At 38.2% G+C, this 20,349-nt stretch overlaps 2 protein-coding genes across 4 annotated transcripts; one reads left to right on the forward strand and one right to left on the reverse strand.

The window, feature by feature from the left end:
- The first annotated feature begins 19 nt into the window (after positions 1-19).
- Positions 20-8,161, forward strand: ankdd1b (ankyrin repeat and death domain containing 1B). The gene is made up of 14 exons (XM_030142778.1): positions 20-1,119; positions 1,994-2,094; positions 2,225-2,323; positions 2,414-2,512; positions 2,766-2,870; positions 4,371-4,475; positions 4,634-4,732; positions 5,798-5,896; positions 6,056-6,154; positions 6,306-6,404; positions 6,504-6,602; positions 6,705-6,800; positions 7,113-7,314; positions 7,847-8,161. The coding sequence occupies exons 1-14, from the start codon at positions 945-947 to the stop codon at positions 7,990-7,992; spliced, it is 1,623 nt and encodes a 540-aa protein (XP_029998638.1). The 5' UTR covers positions 20-944; the 3' UTR covers positions 7,993-8,161.
- On the reverse strand, positions 7,372-18,850 carry poc5 (POC5 centriolar protein homolog (Chlamydomonas)). Of its 3 annotated transcripts, none has more exons than XM_030142766.1 (13): positions 18,566-18,850; positions 16,738-16,821; positions 16,148-16,301; positions 15,313-15,411; positions 14,922-15,121; positions 13,363-13,539; positions 13,036-13,140; positions 11,956-12,135; positions 11,381-11,564; positions 10,707-10,843; positions 9,333-9,434; positions 8,954-9,124; positions 7,372-8,846 (listed from the first exon to the last, which is right to left on the reverse strand). In XM_030142766.1, the coding sequence occupies exons 1-13, from the start codon at positions 18,644-18,646 to the stop codon at positions 8,709-8,711; spliced, it is 1,812 nt and encodes a 603-aa protein (XP_029998626.1). In that variant the 5' UTR covers positions 18,647-18,850; the 3' UTR covers positions 7,372-8,708. The 3 variants fall into 3 exon arrangements, with proteins under 3 accessions (XP_029998626.1, XP_029998627.1, XP_029998628.1); XM_030142767.1 differs by lacking the exon at positions 18,566-18,850 and adding an exon at positions 17,860-17,913; XM_030142768.1 differs by lacking the exon at positions 13,036-13,140 and having other exon boundaries at positions 18,566-18,847.
- Positions 18,851-20,349: the final 1,499 nt, after the last annotated feature.

The following is a 20,349-nucleotide window of genomic DNA, read 5'->3' on the forward strand; positions in this document are numbered from 1 at the left end:
AATATTTATGACCCCCATTGTCTTTTTCGTATCTGCCAATTTTGATTGTAGTCATTGAGATACCCCTACTGTTTTATTATTATAATATTATTATGCTCTTTGGAACATTTAATATTTAGATGCTGGTGTTAATTATTTTGATTTTGTTGAAATATGATTGATCCTCATGACGATGATGTACTCTGCTATAATTATTTTATTTATTACAAATTGTAGGAATAATATAAGTTTAATAATGAAGGTAAGACAACTGGTCTATCATGTAAATCACATGAAATAAATTGTTATTCCACTGAATTTCCAACTGGGGTGAAAATTATTCATTGCAGTTCCAACTTTATCCAACACAGTGGATTCAGTTGGTGAAATAAACTTGTGACTTGTGTTTGAACACTTGCCTGAAAAGCAAATGTTCAATTTGAGTTTAACAAAAGCCTGGAGAAGAATATGTAACACAAGTGAAACATCCCTGGACCAACAAGTTAAACTGCTATTAAAGCTTGTTTATGAAATCTCTGCAAACATTACAGTGTTGGTAGGAAATTAAGTAAAAAAGAAATTCACATAACATACTAATATTTACATATGTAATAAGTAAATCCATACTCCCCAACAGGTATTATAACACAGGTGAAGTGTAACAAGGTAAATATTCTCAGTGACTATCAGCAGGTTTCTCAGGGGTGTGAGCTAATAAAGTAAACACGGATAAGCCCTGTAGCAATCAGAAAATAGTAGGAGTATACCTCCAGTGTCACTATTTGAGGACAGGAGCTGCTTCAAACTAAGGTAGTCACTTCATTTAATGCCTTTTCAGGAATTTGATTCTGTTTACCTGAGACGTTTAATGCGAAACCCAAACGTTCAGTGTTTTATGTGAAAGTATTACTTAACTCCAGGCCCACCCTGGTTACACACACAGAGGAAGTTACTTAAAATTCCCAATGGAGAGAAAGGCTTTGGCTTTGAAGGCGATGATTATGAAGCATCGTCCGAAGAAGGAGAATCTAGATCCTCGGACGTGGATTAGACAGGAGACAATGAGGGGATTTGCTGATTTTGTTCTGAACAAGCACTCGGACAAAGAGACGGACAAAAGTTTTGACAACAAAGAGATGTGTGAGTATGAAAATAAATACAAGAACAACGCACAGAGAAGAGAATGAGAAGTAAATATATATACTAAAACAGTACACTATAAAGCAGCATTTTAATATAAAGGGTTTTTTTTTTGGGCTTGTTCTGTTGAAGCTGTAGTTAATCATTAGTTACTCATTGTGGTTGACTCATAGTAATGTACACCCATAACATCATAGTTTTTGTTATATTTGACGCAACTGAACTCAATGCACAGATCTTTTTCTATCAACCCATAAAGACCCAAACATCCACCGTCGACCAAAAGCATCTCCTAATCTAAACTGCTGATCCACTAATTCTATCAATACATGTAAATAATTCATGTAAAATACAGTTTGTCGTCTTTTCATGGTCATCAGATATGACTCATTTGGACATTCAGAGGCTCTGTAGTGAACGTAGAAACATCGTCATCTTCTACAACAATGATTCAACAGTAAAACCCATGGAGTTGGATCAATGCCAGTGGATGGACACACTGACTTTATGTTCAGTTAATGATATATTTTACTAAAAAAGTCAGTATTTCTTCATTTTTTTTCTGTTTTTTATACAATAACCTTTGACTTTACTCTGAGCTTTTATGAACATCTACAAGATCAGTTGATTAAACATAAGAAAATAGACCATTTCCACTGAAAAAAAATGCAAAATTCAGAGGATAATATTATAATAAATGGTGATAAATCACTGAGGAAAAATTAAATAGAGAGAAAAATTCATTTGGTAATTGCCATAAAAGTCACACTGGGTCCTTATGGGTTAAAGATGTGAATCAGTTTTTCCTTATTGTGTGTATTAAATAATGCAGTAAATCCATGTACAAAACCTTCTTATTTGCTGTTATGTGCAGTGCTTGATGCAGAAAAAAAATTCATCGAGGCAGCCAAGAAGAACGATGTAGAGACCATGAAGATACTTGGAAAGGGGTTAAATGCAAATGCAAAAAACGTGGTGGGTTTTTAAGAACAGAACCCCAACTCTGGGTCCTATCATTATATCATGCAAACAAATTCAAAGCCTGATCATCTCTCACTTTGGAGAATCATTTCCTGATAAGATAATATTAAGTTATTTGCCACAGCATCACAGGACTGCCCTTCATTATGCAGTAGCTGGAAAGAATACAGAGGCTGTTCAGTTTCTTCTACAGCGCAGGGTCAAGGTGGATCAGAGGGACAAGGTGAATGACAAATTGAGCCACAAACACTGGTAGTTTATATCATATATTTAAGAAAACCCAACTTTCAATTTTGTGCTTTGTGTCTGGCAGTACGGTGTGACACCCATTCATTTGGCTGCCTGGTTTGGCAGTTTAGAGATCCTGAAATTATTAGTGCAGGCCGGGGCTGAACAGAAGATTGAAAACGAGGTAGGAACAGTTTGTTCTGCTGTTTCTCATTAGCTGCCAGAGAAAAATACACAGGCCATCTCTCTTCAAGGATGTACTGATTATATCTGTGTTTGAATGCAACATTTGTATGCTCCTCTTGCTACATGACAGAATTTGTCTGTAGATTTGCCAAATAAAAAAAAGTTACATTTTGTTGGATTTAATTTGATTTTAACACTTGCACTTTTCTTTTTTTTTTTTTTTCTTTTTTTTTTTACTTTTTCTGCCTCAGGAAGGATTGAACATCATGCACTGTGCTGCTGTCAACAACCAGACAGAAATTATAGAGTACATCGTCAATGATCTGCAAATGAAGGAACTCGACAAAGATGACAGGGTTTGTCATAGTAAACTTAAACTGTTCTCAGATAAACCACTAGTGTCCACAAATGAGCCATAACATTAAGACCACTAACAGGTAAAAAACAGTATTCATTTTGATTCTCTCTTTAAAATGGGATCTGTCAGTGGTTAAGTTGATGTGTTAGAAACAGCAAAAGGGGCAAAAGAGGAGGGATCTGAGCAACTGTGAAAGGAGAGAAACTGTGATGGTGACTGGGTCAGAGCATCTCCAGATATTGGTGGTGGTAGGAACCTTCCAAAAGTATCTGCAGAACAACTGGATCTCACTCAGTCAAGCATCTACTGGATCCGAACATTACTACCACCTGTCTCATATTGTGTAGGTTCCCCTTTTTCCACAAAAACAGCTCTGACCCGAGGCCTAGACTCCACCAGACCTCTGAAGGTGTGTTAGCTGGACCAAGACGTTAGCAGCAGATCCACAAAGTCCTGGAAGTAAAGAGGTGGACCTACTTGAATCAGGTTTATTTATCCAACACCTACCACAGATGATCAATAGTCCTGAGATTAGGATGTCTTTCTATAGTCCATTTTTGGTCAGTATGAACAACTGTAGACCAGGAACACCCAACAAGACCTGCATTTGACATATATGAGTAACACAAAGCCATTGTTTTAATTTCAAAAAAGAGCAATTAGAATAATGTACAGTGTTAATTTCAGGGGACATACAAATGAGTTTATTAAATCAGGATTGCTTAAGTTTAAGAGTTAACTGAATTAAGGACATTGTTGATTGTGTTTAGAGCGAGAAACAGACTTTTGCCTTATTATTTGTTTTAGTATCACAGGATGAAAAACATAGAAGGACGTTTAATTTTAAACAGCAAAAAGTAAGGACTAATGTAAAACAAATGTGTATTTCTGTTGTGGGTGTCAGAATGTGGAATTGTTTGGCAATGGAAGAGAAGGGCTGTACAAATATTTTTCAGTTTAAGAGGTTGTATAAGGAGAGAATAGAGAAGCTTTATACAAACATGTAATGAAATGCTTTTACATATGGATTTTGGATTTGTTTATTTTCATTGCCTGTCATGTAAACTGTTTACTGTAACAGCTGTAATGGCAACTTAACTGACATAAGCAGATGTTTTAAGAAAGGGGCAGGTATTATAAGTTTTCTTCATCCTGCTCCTTTCCAATCATTTAGATTGGAATGAATAAAGAAATGAAATGAAATTTGTGGAGATGCTCTGACCCAGTCATCACCGTTACAATATGGACCTGGTCAAAGTCACTCTGTCCCTTACGTTGGTCATTTTTTTGCTTCAGTCACATCAGCTTCAAGGACTAAATGTTCACTTACTGCCTAATATATCCAACCCAGTGAAAGGTGACATTGTAATGAAATAATCAATATTATTACCACTTCTCCTGTCAATGGTCAGAATGTTATGGCTGATCTGTGTTATTATTATTGATATGGAAGTATTTATGCCGCCACTTTCATGTACGTGAAATTCTTATCTTTCAGTCTGGACACTCTTCGTTTGCACTGGCAGCAGAGCATGGCTGTGTTGAAATGTTAGAGATGTTGATGGAGCCCTCATACAACATGGCCACCATGAAGCCCAATGAGGTGGGGGTTACTATTCACATGTTTCTGACGCAGGTTGATTTGTGTTGTATATGTTTGTGCTCATCTGTCTGACTGCACATTTGTGAGTCACATCTGCAACAAAGTTCAAAGTCAAACATTCTTTGATGTGAGTTGTTTCCCTCCCTCCCTTCTGCCAGAGAGGGGACACGCCCCTGCACTTAGCTGCCAGGAACGGCCACCTGGATGCTGTCCAACTACTGCTGCAGAGCTTTGATACTCGCGATGAAGTCAATATGGTAGACAATCAGTGTAAACACCTTCTCTATCACAGTTTGGTTTCTGACAGTATGTACTCATTGGCTAATCCACTGTTGGAAAGCGAATCCACTTTGGATTAAGATAAGTGAAACAGGCAGGATTATTACTTTCAATCATGGAAAGTAACTAAGTACATTTACATAAGTACTACGCTAACAATTTATGCTTTCCCTGTACTTCAGTATTTTCATTTCCTCTACTTTTACAGCTGTCTTTGCTTGTAGTAAAATACTGGAAAACAACACTAAACCAAAAGTTTCCAACATTTTTGTATCATGATATACTTTAAGCAGTTAGTTGTCATGAACATTTTTCAAAGGTCCAGCTCCAAAAACGGAATTTTCCAGCTACACATTTAACATGATTTGATTTGTGTATTAGAACTTTTTTTTTTTAATCTTTCCCATTAATTATGTGATGAGCAGTTATAAGTAAAACTGGACATAAAATAGCCATTAAACTAGCTCCACCTCCAGCAGCTCCAACAGTAACATGCTGCTCTAACATTTATGCTTCTAATGATGTTATGTAGACTATACACCATTGCCCATAAAGTTGGAGTAAAATATTTTTACCTCTTCTGGTGAAAGCACTGTGACAATGTGATTTATTCTTGATAAAATATAACTGGGACTCAGTATGTAATCATTGCGTCTGGTCAAATGTGATTACTGATGTGTATAAATATGAAAAGAGGAATGTGTCTGAAAACAAAATTCTATATTCCAACTTTAATGGCAACAATGTACTAATGTAAGTTAGAAGGACCAAACCAGTACATTCGCATAAATATTTCCAACTACATCTTAACACTATTACATATATACTTTTATTTAAGAGTGCAGGGCTATATCGGTAGTTATACTTAAGTGGAAGATCTGGATACTTCTTCTACCACTTTGAGTTTAACATAGTCACACTAACTTGGTGCTTCCTGACTGTGATTGAGGCCTAAAACATATAATGTTGTGAAATCTATTCCATGTGTTTCGGTTTCAGTGATTATCTAGTACCAGTTGTATTGACTGATGAATGTGTTGCAGGATGGTGAGACAGCTCTTTACCAGGCTGCAGTGAATGGACAGGAAGAATGTGTCCTGACCCTGCTGGAGGCCGGCTGTGACCCCAACATCGTCACAACAGTAAAATAAATAGACTGACTTGAAAACCTTTAGTCCTGCTGCTTCTTTGTTAATAACTCAGTGCCTAAAATACATAACCATTGGGGTACAATCTAATTCATATGGATAAATACTTTTTTTCCATTTTGCAGTCCTGCAGTTAACCCCCTTCTCTTATAGACCCAATGTAGTGCTTTGCATCCAGTTTCAGAAAGAGGTGACACATCTCTGGTTCAAGTCCTCTTAGAGTATGAAGCCCAGACAGACTTTCAGGATCAGGTAAGCAAACATAAACTAGATGGCAGTAGTACACAATATCTCCAGTGCCAACACTCTCCCTGGGTCTATAATGCTGCAGTTTTACACATCTTCTCCTAAGACAGCAGTTCATTTTTGGGTTTGTTGAGTAACAAGATATTTTTGCTCACAGAACCAACAGACTCCTCTCCACCTCGCAGTGAAGAACAGTCACATCCCTGTCATCAACGCTCTACTGCAGGCTGGCTGCAACGTTAATGCCACCGATAAGGTAAGGATCTCCCCAGTAAAATAAAGTGTCAGCCAGTACATAAAAAACTAAATTAGGTTTTCTGCATTGCACTGTCTTGTCTGTCCATGAACTGTTAAGAGGTCCCAGACTGCCATGCATATCGCTGCAGAGGTGGCCAAAGCAGAAGTTGTGGAAATGCTTCTTAAGACTGGGTTGGATCTAACACTGCAGGATAGAGTAAGACTTTCAGATGAAGACACTTTATCTGCAACTTAATCCTAATTTACATTCTGAATTCATGTTTTTCTATCTTGTTGTACATGTTTTAATTTGGAGTAGCAAAGTAAAACGGCTTTGGATGTTGCAGCCAGAGCAGATGAGGTTATCATTGTTGACATGATCATCAAAGCAGAAAGATACTATGCACAGATAAAGGTGAGACACTGGAATTATTTTTTTTTTACTCTATTCACATGCCTTGTAATATGGTGACAATGATTAAAGAATCTCCTAATGACATTTATATTACCTGAATCCCTACTAATGTGATTATAGCAGCCGTGGTTAAAATGACTTACAACTCAAAAACATCTGACAACAAATTTACCATCAATCACATTTTAATGTTTAACTCTGGCATTCATATTGCTAATCACATGTGTAAGCAATATATCTTCTCATGTTCCTGAGCTGTCTGTGGCTCGTGGCCTTTATCAATTAATTGACATGATTCAATTGCCCTTTCAGGCCAATCCTGAGCTTAATGAAAGTGTTCGCAGTGAGTTTCCGCTAACATTTAAGCTCGACCATCGCTATGAGACCAAGCAGCTCCGTTCAGTAGCTTGGCGTTTGGCATACGAGCTTCTAAAACCAGGAGACTGGAAGAGACTGGCAGAACACTGGGGCTTCACAAAGAAACAAATGGCAGCCATTGAGGAACAATGGACGGGTATCACACCTCAAACTATTGATTGTCCTGCAAGACATGTAGTAAAAGACAGTATGGATTTTGAGCTTTAAATCTCTTTATTGCAAATCTTAAAGAGTCTGTTGGCATTAAAGTGTTTTTCTAGCCCACTTTAACCTGTAGAGGTTTGTGTTTTAGTGACACTGTAAAGTAATTTTGTGTATATTTGGCCTACAAGTGGAAAATTAACCCACTTCATTAAAATGTTGAAATATCCAGTATATCATAAATTGGCATTCAGGGAAAATATATCAAAATGTGATTTGTTTGTTAAACTAACTGGACAGAATTTTCAATGCACCTTTTGAAATTTTCAGAAAATCAGAATTGCTACCAAGTAAAGTCTCTGATTCTATGAGAACATCTAGCTGTGAAAAGACTTTCTTCAGATAATGAACATTTCAAACAGATTGGTATAATTACACTTTCACTTGCACTTGAGGCAATTTTCTGATTACTGGTACTGACTGAATCGTTTTCCTGACTGGTTGGGGCTGTGTTCTTTTGTTCACAGGTCAGCACAGTTATCAGGAGCATGGAAACAGGATGCTGCTGATCTGGCTCCACGGGGAGGAGTTGGCTCACAGGAACCCGACTAAAGGACTCTTCCAGGGTCTCACTGTCACAGGCAACACAAAAGCTGCAGGTACATTAAGTTAAATACAATAAATATTCCATTATATATGCTGTCCTAAAAGTCTGAGGATGTGTGCCAAAACTGTTATTACAGAAAATGATTGTATGTCTTACAGATAAAATTCGAATTGAGGCAGAAAGTTCCAACAAGAGCTGCACCATTTCCTGATGACATACATTGAAAAGTGTGGATAAAAAAAGAACAATATTTTTACATAATTTGTTACTACCGTGAATTAATTAGCAAAATAATAATAAAAAAATTATAAAGTAATTTATTATAAAAAAATAAAGTGGTGTCAGATCCTTAAAATATGGCCTGGTTTAGTGTAATCTGTGTCTGTGGAAAGAAGTATCTCAATAGGAAATTGCAATATTGGTATCATTTTACACAATACAATGTCAAGTCTTATCAGTGCATAAATTAAAGCAAAGCAAAACATTTCTACAGTTAATTTTCCATCTTGCAGTTTTCAACTTTGTCTAGCTGGTAAGAATTAAAAACCATCCCATCTGCCTCTAAACACCTGTGTAGAACTTTTCTGAGAATATTCCTCTATGACTCAAACAATTTCAAATTTATGAAAAATACCATTGAAAAGTCTTTAAAATGCAGAAATTACAGTACTTCTAAAATAGTAATATGAAACTGGGCTTATGACAAGGGAATTCTGTGGGTCAGTTGCATAGTTTGTGTAACGTTAAATCTAGTCCAGACATCTTGTGACAACTGTGTGTGGTCAGTCCACGACTTTGATGGAGTGTACGTGGCATGTGCTGGTACTGGGGTATGTTTTGGAGGAGCTTCTTCCTGTGGAGCTATGAACCTGCTGGGATGGGCGAGGAAACTTGGCTGCTGTGGCCTGACCAACAGTGACCTAAACAAATGAAAGAAAATACATTTTTCATGTTACACTTCATCTCCACATGGCTAAAGGTAAATAAATAATGCGAGAAACCTGCAGCGCTGCACACCACCCCATACCTGTGTAACTGGATGATGCCTCTCAACAATGACTGAGCTCATGGGTGGAGCCACGCCCATCACCTGGAGGTTGCCGCGTGAAGCTTTACCAATGTCACTACGTGCAGTGATTCGAGCTGTTACAGTCTTTGAGGGTTTTTGTTGACCAGCTGTCACAACACGACTGCTGACCTGTAACGATGACCAGCCACATAATCACTTTAATATCAGTGTCATAGAGACATTTACAGACAAATAAACTTGAGTGAGTCAGTGTCATCAGTTACTGAGCTGAGAAACAATTACTAAATGATATATTGAAATGGCTTCAGAAGAGAGAGTTTAATCACTTGTCAGCACCTTCTGTTGAAGTCTATACAAAGATCAGACTAATGCGAACCTGTTTGCTGGAGCTTGCGATGCCACCCAGTGGGAGTGAGCTGTGGACCACTGTGGTGGGAGGAAGAACTTCTGTCCTGGACACTGAGGTCTGAGAGCACCCCTGAGGAAAGGGTATTTAGGGAAAAGAGGATGAAATTCATATTAATGCTCCATGTAATTCATTACTGAAGCGTCTTATATTGTATGTCTTACTCTTCATATCCCTTATGACAAAACAGTTGTTCTGTTAGTATTTTTATGTTTTTGAGCTTGTTACTTCTTGGAAAACAAAAATGTGATTGCACATCCTACAGGGGTTCTACAAGCTAGGAGGAGTTGTAAGTAATCATTAGGTCACTGCAGTTGTGGCCCCATAGGTAGAGTTAAAGGTGGGGTCTGAGATGTTTTTCTGGAGCATTTTTTATTATATTCCTTAAAATCCCCTTCACATCCCAATAACAACTAATTAATTAAATGCTCAAACACAAAAATTTAAAAAATCAGTCACCTGTGGAATGGGCAGGACTGAAAAAACACCATCCAATCATTTGAGCGCCCACTCGAAATGATTGAATGGTGATATGTCTATCAAACTCAACTGCCATTCACCCCTCCCCCCTTGCCCCCTCTGTGCGTACCCCTCTTTGCGTTCCCAGAGGCTGGAGCGCTTGTACAGGAAGCGTAACCAGAACCTGGCTATATTAGTTATATTAGGATGGAAAGTTCAACTGCAAACTGTTTTGTCACTAACATAAACCACTAGGAAATGCAACATTAGTCACATAGGTCTGAACTGGGGCTGTTCTGGAAGAGCGGGGGTGTTAGAGGAAACTGAATGAGGTATGTATGGATATGCCAGCCGGAGGCTCAGCCGAGGCCGTAGTTGGGGTAGGAGCGCAAGGCGTACGGGAGCGAAGCAGTGGACAGAGCCTCAGCCGGTGTTGGAGACGGTTCGGCCGGACTGGACCGGACTGTAGACGGTGTCGGAGCCCAACCCGGGTATGGAGCAGAGCAGAGCCTCAGCCAGCGAATTGTTGCTGTGCAGCGCTCGTGAACCCTCGGGAACAAGCATTGCGCGTGCCACCACTTTGGAGGCGTGGCTTCGGAGGAACGTCTGAAGAAAGGGGTTTTGTCTTTTGAATTGAGTATTTTCAAAATGTAGCTTGCTCGAACCGTTTTTCTAAGATCTCAGACCCCACCATTAACCCGTAAGAGCAGACTGGGCTTTTCAGGAGGGTGTGGCCTCCTCAGATCCATGTTTCATGGGGATCTAGAGCCAGCCATGTGAAAAAAGCTGCACATGAAGCCAGGATTGATAGGTGAGGTATGAGGAAAAAAATCACTGGTGGAAACTAGCAATCAGTGTTTTTATGATAAATTGTTAGTGTCTCACCCCATCGTCTGCTTCACTGTGCAACGGAAGGTCTGGGCGATCGAAGTGGACTGGGCTGAAGCGTGTGGAGGAAATGGGATATGAGTGTAGTTGAGCCAGTGTAGCAGAGCCAGCCTCTTCTTGTGGAGGCAGAAGATCTACAGGAAAAAAGCAATTAATAGGTCACCTTCACCTTCAAAGTTAATTACTGAAATGGAGTAAAAATGTTCTGAATAAGGGCCAAAAAAAAAACAACCTTCAAGTCATTCTGTTAGCGCCACATTAATGTTATAACCTGTGCACAGTTCCCATCAATGAACACTAAGCACATACTCTGACTCATCATCTATTAGATGAGCCAAAAAGTGACAAGAACCTAGATCCTATTGTACTCCACCTCATAAATCTACACAGCTGTCAATAGCACCAGGCTGCACACTATTGAAAATATTGTGTTTGTGTCTTTTCCAATTCTTAGCTTCTATCTAGATAGCTTGTGTTGAATCAATGCAGCACAGTGGCAAGGCTAAGAATGGCTTTAAGGTTTCTTGTGTAATTATGTGCAGTTATGTGGCCTGTGATGAGAATATCAATATGGCTGTGGATTCTGTCAAGTTATAATGTGTTATTTGATGAAAAAGACGGTATATACTGAAAAAAAAAGAAGGGACTTGTGTGGTTATTCTTTTACAAACCATGCTGATCCTGACCCAGGGGTTGTTCTGGCCATGCCTCTGTGGTCTGGAACATGTTGAGAGCCTCCATGTTGAGAGCACACACTCCCCTCATAAATGCTTTCTTCATAGATTCCTCATAACGCTCCCGCTCCAGTCGTAGTCTCTGAATCTCAGCCTGGGCCTTCTCTAAGGCCTCACAGTGCTGCAACAGGAGGAATTACAAAGTTCTTCTGTTGCTATGTGTCAGGCTCATTTGTCACACCCTTGATACAAATTTAAATGACCAGTGTTGTTCATAAACAGTCAACTCTTTGTTCTCTCCTGCTTCACTTGATCTACAATCCATTAGTCAAACTTTGTGCTGAAACATTAAAATCACAGGTGTTTACGAAACACAAAAAGTAATTGGAATCAGTGGTTGGTCTAGTTTATGGACAATGTCCTCTCATGACTACATAAAGCTGCAATTCCTGTCATGGAACAATCTCACTGAAGAAATAGAGTCAAAGAAAGATAGGAGATCAACTGCATCATAAACAAAATACAAATGTATAGACATTGTTTTATATGCAGCCTTGTACCCGCTTATTTACCTCTGCCAGCTTTGCTTCATATTCTGAAGACAGACGCGTACAGACCTCTTCAGCCCTTGCACGGCAAGCTCGCTCCACCTTGACTTTCCAGTGTTTCTGGATCAGAGAGTGCCAGCCTAACCAAACCTTCTTCTTCAGCTGCAAATTGTAGTGTTGCTTTGCGACCTGAGCAGCATGAGCCTGGCAGAGAAGCACAAGACCATGAAAATATTCACAAGCACATAATTACACCCATAACTCATTCATGTGCAGGTGCAGTACATTTTCTGTGTCGTGGTCTAAAAGCAAAATATCTGTGTGTACAGTATGAACAGATATTCTGCAACAGTAAAAACAAAAATAACAGCCATTTCACTGATAATTGACTTCAGTGTGGTAGAAAATGGAACAGATTGTTCATCAGTACTATTTGCATGTTCAGTGTGCAGTGATATTGTGATGTAGGGCTTAGTAATTCATGTAGTCTGATCATTTGCATAAACAATTAAACTGCATAAACAGTAATCCAGCATTTTTAATTAATTTCACATCTATTTATTTATTTATTTTTAACCAAAAATCCATTACAAAAATAAATCATTATACTGTGATATATGACCTTATGTCAAAACCTCAGGTAAGGCTTAAATGCAAGTTCAGGAATTTCCTTTTTTTTTTGATAAAGGTGAAATGTCTAACAATATATTATTAAAAAGTGTGACAGAGATGCCCTCAGCTACAAATTATATTTTCTGCCTATAAGGTAACATGCTTGTTTGCTGCAGACCCCAGTAAAATTCACATTATTTTTATATTTCCAACGACAATGAAATGTAAACCATTACCATTTCTAGTCAAACTATAACTTATATTGCAAAAATAATATAAATAAAATGACTGCAGTTTGACTTTTTTCTGCACACCATTCAGCCGTACATGTACTCGTTTTCTGGATTGAAAATGGTGCTAAATCTTGCCTGAGAAGGGACTACATTTTTTCATCTGCACACTAGACCGCAATTGCACACACCTTCCACTCCACTTTGTCTAAAACCACAAATGACTTTTTACACGGGAAACACAATACATTTATCAAATTACCTCCTCTTTGGCCTCAGTGTGCTGAAGTCTCCATTGGGTGAAGGCCCTCATCTTTTCAAGCTTTTGTTTTTGTCTGTCTAACACCTGGCTCAAGTTACTGATGACCTGAGGAGGGACCATCGCATGACACGTTTATAGCTGTATAAAGTGTTCAATGCAGCGCAAAAATGTAAGTAAGTTAGAGACAGACTGTACAAGTGAGCAGAAAAGAAAGATATGAGGTCAAGAGCTTCGACCTGAATCAAGTCAAGTCCTCAAAATAGGCATTAGACGTAACAACCTGCTGGTTATATTCAAAATAAAGAAAGCAACCGAAAACATACTTACCTCATCTTTCCTCTGACTGGATGTCTCATAGGTCTGCAGCAGCCCCTTCAAGCTGTCTAATTCCGACTTTAGTCCAGCTGACTGGGCTGCAAACTTTTCCCTCTCCTTCCTCACTTCCAGCTTATGTTGCTCCATGAAGGCCAGCTTCCACTTCCTGAGCTCCGTCAGCACATTTGACTAATTATGGAATAGAGAACAATAGTCACAATGTGTTATATTAAATTAGCAGATATGGGCAGATGTAAGAGTTTCTCAAATAGAGTTTGCAGTTGCATTGAGTTTCTACAACACCCTGGCGAACAAATCTTGGATGCCAGCATCCTTACATGAGAATAATTCAGTTCAAGGATACAAGAGGGAACCTCCCTTGTGCAGGATTCACAGACCTATCCTAGATCAAACTCTTTCATTGTCTTTTGGTCCTCTGTCATCCATGAATGAGCAGTACATATCAGAAGAAAAGGGCAGAGAGGACCACCACACCAAGGCACCCATCTCTTCCAAAATTATTCCACCACAAGACAAAATTAAAAGGTCAATGATTTCATTATAAGTAGAGCTGTCAGAGCTTATTCAAAGAAACTTCTTTAAACTCGAACACTTAACTTTTCAGTTATATTCTCAGTACTGCTTTTAGAAATGACCATGTACTAAAACCACATTATAAAAAGGAAAAAAAAGTAGTTCTTTATTTAAATGGTGTTGTTCTGTGGCAACTTTAAGGGGACAGTATGAAGAGAATAAAATGAAAGGTGTTGGCCTTAGCGTTACACGTACAAGAGAGATTCTTACACATTGATAATATTTTTCTACTCACCTGATTAGTACATTTAAGTCTCATTGAGTGTAGCTCTTAATTTCAAGCAGAACTCATGATTGTCTAAGGGTCTAACTAATGTCTCAATTAACAGTAAACATTGGACAATTAGATAAAGGGGAGATTAAAAATAAGTGTGTATTTTTATAGCCTTCTTTTTCTTACTACAGAAGGTAAAATTTAGACAGCAGCATTTACTACAGGTTGAATTCATGCATCAGTACATATTAATTACACAAAATCTGTAGTGTCTGACAGAAACACTGTGAAAAGCAACATCTGAAGAAAATACAAAGTTTTCTTCTTTCCATCATGCAGTATTTTAGATTTGGTAAATGGGGTGCATTTACAGTGCAAATACAACACAACAACAGTAAAGAGTTTATGTCTGAACCTGCATGACGTGCTTTTTAGATTGGTCCTCATAGGCACAATTAACGTTTAGTGGACATACATTTATCATGCAGTTTACGAGTTAATCAATAAAAACAATCAGCCTAATTTAAAAAAAAAATCACTTGAAATGTGTAGATCAAATAAATCATCTCAATTGATAAAACCCAAAATATCTGTTTTATTTTATAAACTGCAGAATGATAATCAGTTCAATATACAGAGTCGTGCCGGTCTATTCAGTCATAAAACATCAGTTATAGCGAGCTCTTAAGCTGACTGCAAGTAGAAGCCATTAAACTGGATGACTGTGGATGAATGGCTCTGAGGCTTGAGGAAGAAGGCTAACCTTCAAGTTGTTGCTCCATGTGTCCAGAATGTTCCCCATTTTGCTTATGTTTTGCTCTGAGATGAACAACTCTGTCACAACAGACTCGAGAGGGTTAGGGCTGCATGGCCTCGACCTCTCAGATGTCGTCTGTAACCTGTCTGAAGGAGCGTTTGAGAGCAATGACATCCTACTAATGGGTCGAGCTGCCATTTCCTCTACTGCAAGGCAAAAAGGAACAAACACATACATACAGATTAATTTACAAATGACAAAGCAATGCATCTGGATTATTTTTTTTTCTTCTTTTGTACATCTTGTATAATATCAAAAGAAATGTAGTGACAATTGGATATAAAAAAAATATTAAACATTGTTTTGGTTTAAACCCACAATTTTTTGTTCAGTTTACCGTGAGAGGTTCTTGGACTTGTGGCAGGCTCAACAATCAAGGGGGAGACCTGTGTTGATCTGACACTCCGCCTTCCATCTTTAGCTTCACTGGCAGGGTCTGACAGGAAAAAGATGAGGTAAGACCACCAGAGAGAGGAGAAATGTTAAACAGAAAAAAACTGAACTGATGATGAAACACATTTAAAGACAGAATATGATGAGTGAGTGATAAAATTAGAAATTTCAAAGTGAATAAATTTTAAGGTGTGGTGTAAAACAGAAGGTCAGAAGACAAAAGAGAGCTTAAGAATAGAAAACATGATGCCAAGAATGCTGAGTAAGATGGCCATGGTTTCCCATCCAGGAATGCATTTGTGTCAATATCTTAATTAAATCCTGCAGAGAGAAGCCTGCACTCTAAAGAGCAGTATGGGCAGAGCGCCAGGGGATCATTACCAATCGGCCCGCCTGCTTTCTACATCCCTGTGCACTACTCCATGACAGCTAAAGTACTAAACCTCCGATGGGAGCTGGAGCTAGATCTGGGAGAAGGGGGGGGTGGGGTGGGGTGGGGGGTGACTGATGAACTGTTTAAGATGTGGGTACTGTAGGAGAAAGAGATAGGAGGTAAAATCTGACCAACTGGTATCATATGCATCTTTACTAGACTAGTTTATAAACTGGAAATATGAGATACATAAACATATGCATAATATTTTCCATGTTCTGATGCCAAATCCTTTTTGACAGTTGATCATTTCATGGGGGCTGTGTCTTTAAAGGCTCAAGCTGTGTTTCTGTCAGAAAGGCTTAGTAAAATGAGTGTGTGTAAATACAAGATGAACCCAATATACCTGTTGGACGTGGTGATTTTGTGTCATCTCTTCTCTGGGAACTCAAACCTTCAACTGACAAATGTGAGGTACCCAGACGCTGAAATGAAGTAGCGGTGAGTGTGTCAACCTTTGGAGTGACCACAGCGTAGCGGAGGAGCTCCTCATACTCATCCTGTTGGCCCATAAAAAGGAAAAAAATTACCATTGGTATCTAAAAAGGCGACATTACTTTCTTTTTTCGTAATTTTGTTGATTATTTTATTCATTATACTGCTGCAGCAACACAACTGTACTAAGTTTTATAAAGATGTCACTTAGGGAGGCATGACATAAAATTATTAGTCTACTGTGACAGGTTCTCTTTTTACAATTAATGATTGCTACATAGAAGGTGAATGATCCATCGGTTATCCAAATAGTGGAGAACATGATTATGTATCACTACAGTCTTAATCTTTCAAAATAAATTTCAACTTTGATCATTTACATTTTCATCTCCAAATGAACTGTCTTGTTGACACTTGCTTCACTAAGTGATGTCATCTTTCAACATCTCAATAATAGATCTGGTGGCAAAAGGCAAACACATTGTGTTTTACTGTATCCACCTGAAGGTCAGAGGAGACAGAGCTGCCATGATCAGAATCTTTGGGCAGAACAGGACTGGTAGGTTCCTCCTCATCTGAGGACATCTAAAACAAAGTTGAAAGACCACTGTTACATACAAAATACAAGGTTAAATTTGGTGTACATACCTCTATTTCTCTCTCATGGATTTCACATAAAAACATCTTAGTAACAACTGTTGTTGCTTTGTAAACATATCATGATGTACCTAACAAACATAGGGTCAGTGGTGGAATGAAAGGTGATGGATAACATTTACTCAATTACTTTAAGTACAAATTTAAGGTATTTGTACTTTACTTTTGATGCAACACAGCACTTCTACTTTACTTTATCCTAGTGGCAAATATTTGTAAACATACTTTTTTAGGCTTTTACACCATGACATTTTTTAACTTTAGAAACATATCTCCAAATTTCTTGATTCTGATCATTTGTCAATGAGCAAATGTTCCTTTGTCCACAGAGACACTGTCTCCTTCTCATAATAAATCAACATAAAACATCCTGAAAATGAAAGTTTGGATTTTTAGAAATTCGAGGTCGTCAGGGGACAGACACTACAAAAACATGATACAGAATATAATCTTAATACACTTCTATAAAGTAAAGTAATGTTATTTATGGTAGTTAAAATGAACTCAGCCTTAAACATAATACAAACTACAGCACTAAAATGCGACAAACACAATAATAATAAAGCGTTAAACAAAACACGTCACATAAAATGGTAAAACACTCATGCTTTAAAACCTGCATATGACAAACTGTTTAAAACTGGTTGAGTTGGCTAACTAAATAAACCGTACAAATAACGAATACCCGCTTAAAATTCCCTAAAGTTATAGCAAACTAACCGATGCTGTTTCTAGAAAAATAAAACAGGTGACACGTGACGAGCAAATGGTATACAATGGTGAGATAAATACATGCTTCCTTTTTGAAGGATGTTCATCTGAAAACACAAATCTCTCTACAGTTAAGTTACGATACAGCTGTAGCTTCACACTCGACAAAGTTAGGGATTAGGGATGACCAACATGCACAGGTAAAACGTATTAACTAACGTTTTTTTCAGATTCTTCTGTGTTTTACATATTTACCTTTTAGCCTTCTCAAGTAACGCTAACTCCGTCAGTTAGAGATGGCTTGCTTTGCCGTTTCAAACAGCCAGACCCTCAAACAACACATCATCTGATTGGCTCTTGTTTCCAATGTGATTAGCTAGGAGGCCTCTGGTTGGCTGCTTTGTTACCGTGGTGACAGTAAACGGAACTACACTGAGCTCATGTTTACGTTTCCGCATCATAGTAATAAGTAAACACTGTGTATATCAGTGATTTTTGTGACTTTGACGCGTTGAACAATTTTATTTTATTTGTAATGGTATTTTAGTATGCAGTTTCTGTACAGATTAATACAATTTAATGAGAATCTTTGAGGAGGTATATAAACATGATACCCAAATACTATGATCTTAATGTAACTATTTTAATTTGTTGAGGCTTCGCAATATAGTTTTCAACAACTAAAATAAAATAACATAAGATAGAATAAAATAAAATAAAATAAAATATAAATCATTGGGCTATATTATTTGCTCATAATTTGGTAGCCCCATGAAAAATCAAACAAAAGAAATTAAATCAGTATCTGATTCTGGCTATTTATTTCCAGACAAATGGGGTAATTTAAAGTAATTCACTGAGCAAACATAGTAAACAAGCATACAACCTTGCAGTGTAAGCCTGGCATGATGCACAACGATTAGCTGATTATGAAACATAATCTCCTGATGAGCAAACTTACCTTTTTAAAGAATGTGGAAGTCTTTGAGGAATACCACCGCCCTGCAAACCTCCCAGTGGCCATTATTGTGTTGGTCACCATAAAACTTACAATGGCACATACACAGAATAACAGCAATGTCCTCAACCCTTGAAGACCCGGTGCTTAACGGTATTAAGACGCATATGGCTTGGCAGTACTGGGCTGGGACAGTCTCCAGAGAGAGGAGACATATGGTCCCTCTCAGCTGCAAGCTGCAAGTGCTGTTGGACTGGGTCCTCCTCACCACATGGTCGAGTGCTTACCGTACCCCAAAGGTGTCCTGTCAGCACTGCAATGACACCTGCAGTCCAGTGAGACCTAGATAGATAGATAGATAGATAGATAGATAGATAGATAGATAGATAGATAGATAGATAGATAGATAGATAGATAGATAGATAGATAGATAGATAGATTTGTGCGAGCATGCCACAGATACTCCTCAGCACATTTATTTTATTTTTATCTTAACAGTAAGTAACAGTAAGTTGTAGCTATGGATTTGAACCAAAAATTGTGCAGCACAGGGGATAATCCTTGCTGCTCCCTGGGGAGTGGAGGTTTCCTGTTGAATGACAGGAAGCTGTGGCTCCCACAGATTACTCATTTCCATTTCAGAGCAGATGATTCACAGGTTTTGAAAGGTTTTGGTGATGTGTACATCACTTTTTCTCTTTTATGGTGATATTTGTCATCCTAACTGGTGCTTAGGTCCTCCGCTTTTTTATGCCATTGATGTTGAATTGCAAATATTCTGTGCTTGTGTGCTTTTGAGCAAGAACAAGGATCGAACAGGGAACTGCTGTGTGAGTGTTTACTCTGTGAAGGGCCAACCATTATAAGAAAACTGTATGTGGTCAATGGGTGCACATTAATAGCTCAAAATATAACAGGCAGTGGTTAATCTGGTTTAATTGTCAGTCTCAGCATGTTATATTTATTGCATGCTCTTTCATGTTCTCTTGCTGTACCTTTACGTCATTAATTTCATTTCATTTCATTTCTTTATTCACATATCTATTAAAAGAACCACAAATAAAAACATAAAATTTTGTATTTACATTACGTGAACTGGGACACCCTGGGAAGCTGAAGAGCTTTTTGAGAGAGGCCCAGGCACAAAGAATAAATAACACATGTAACAATAATGCAACACATTTTACAGTAAGACAAACCCAAAAATACCCACTCTTTTCTAGCACCCACACAGTACAGGTTTACTTTCCTCTGTCTTAGATTGAAGCAGTTTATGACTTTCATCACTAATTTTTCTTTAAATTTGTAAAATCCCAGTGATAGCCTAATTATCACTAATCCATTAGTCTTTCTGTGATTATGCATCTACATCACAACTTCGAAGATGACTCCATCACAAGCAGTCCATTTGTTTACATACCAAACTAACACGTCACTCTGGCCTTTGTGGAATTTTGTCGCAAAGTGCATTGTGGGAATGGGAATTCCATGCAGTTGCAGTCCGCTGGGTCCAAAGAAATGGAAGGAATCGCTGTAAGTCAATTGTCATAACACAGGGTGTGTGATCATGAAAAACAATACTTAGACATCAGTTTCATGGCATTTGCAGAATATGTCATTGTGTAGGCTTATCACACACGCCATTCCCATTCCCACAATGCACTTCGCAAACAAAATTTCCAAAAAGGCCCAAGTGACTTATCGGTTTGGTATGTAAACAAATGGACTGCTTGTGATGGAGTCATGTTCGTTGTTGTTCACCGTGAAGGAAGTAATGTAGGTGCGTA

This window comes from Sphaeramia orbicularis, chromosome 9, assembly GCF_902148855.1.
Source record: "Sphaeramia orbicularis chromosome 9, fSphaOr1.1, whole genome shotgun sequence".
Lineage (NCBI taxonomy): Eukaryota > Metazoa > Chordata > Actinopteri > Kurtiformes > Apogonidae > Sphaeramia > Sphaeramia orbicularis.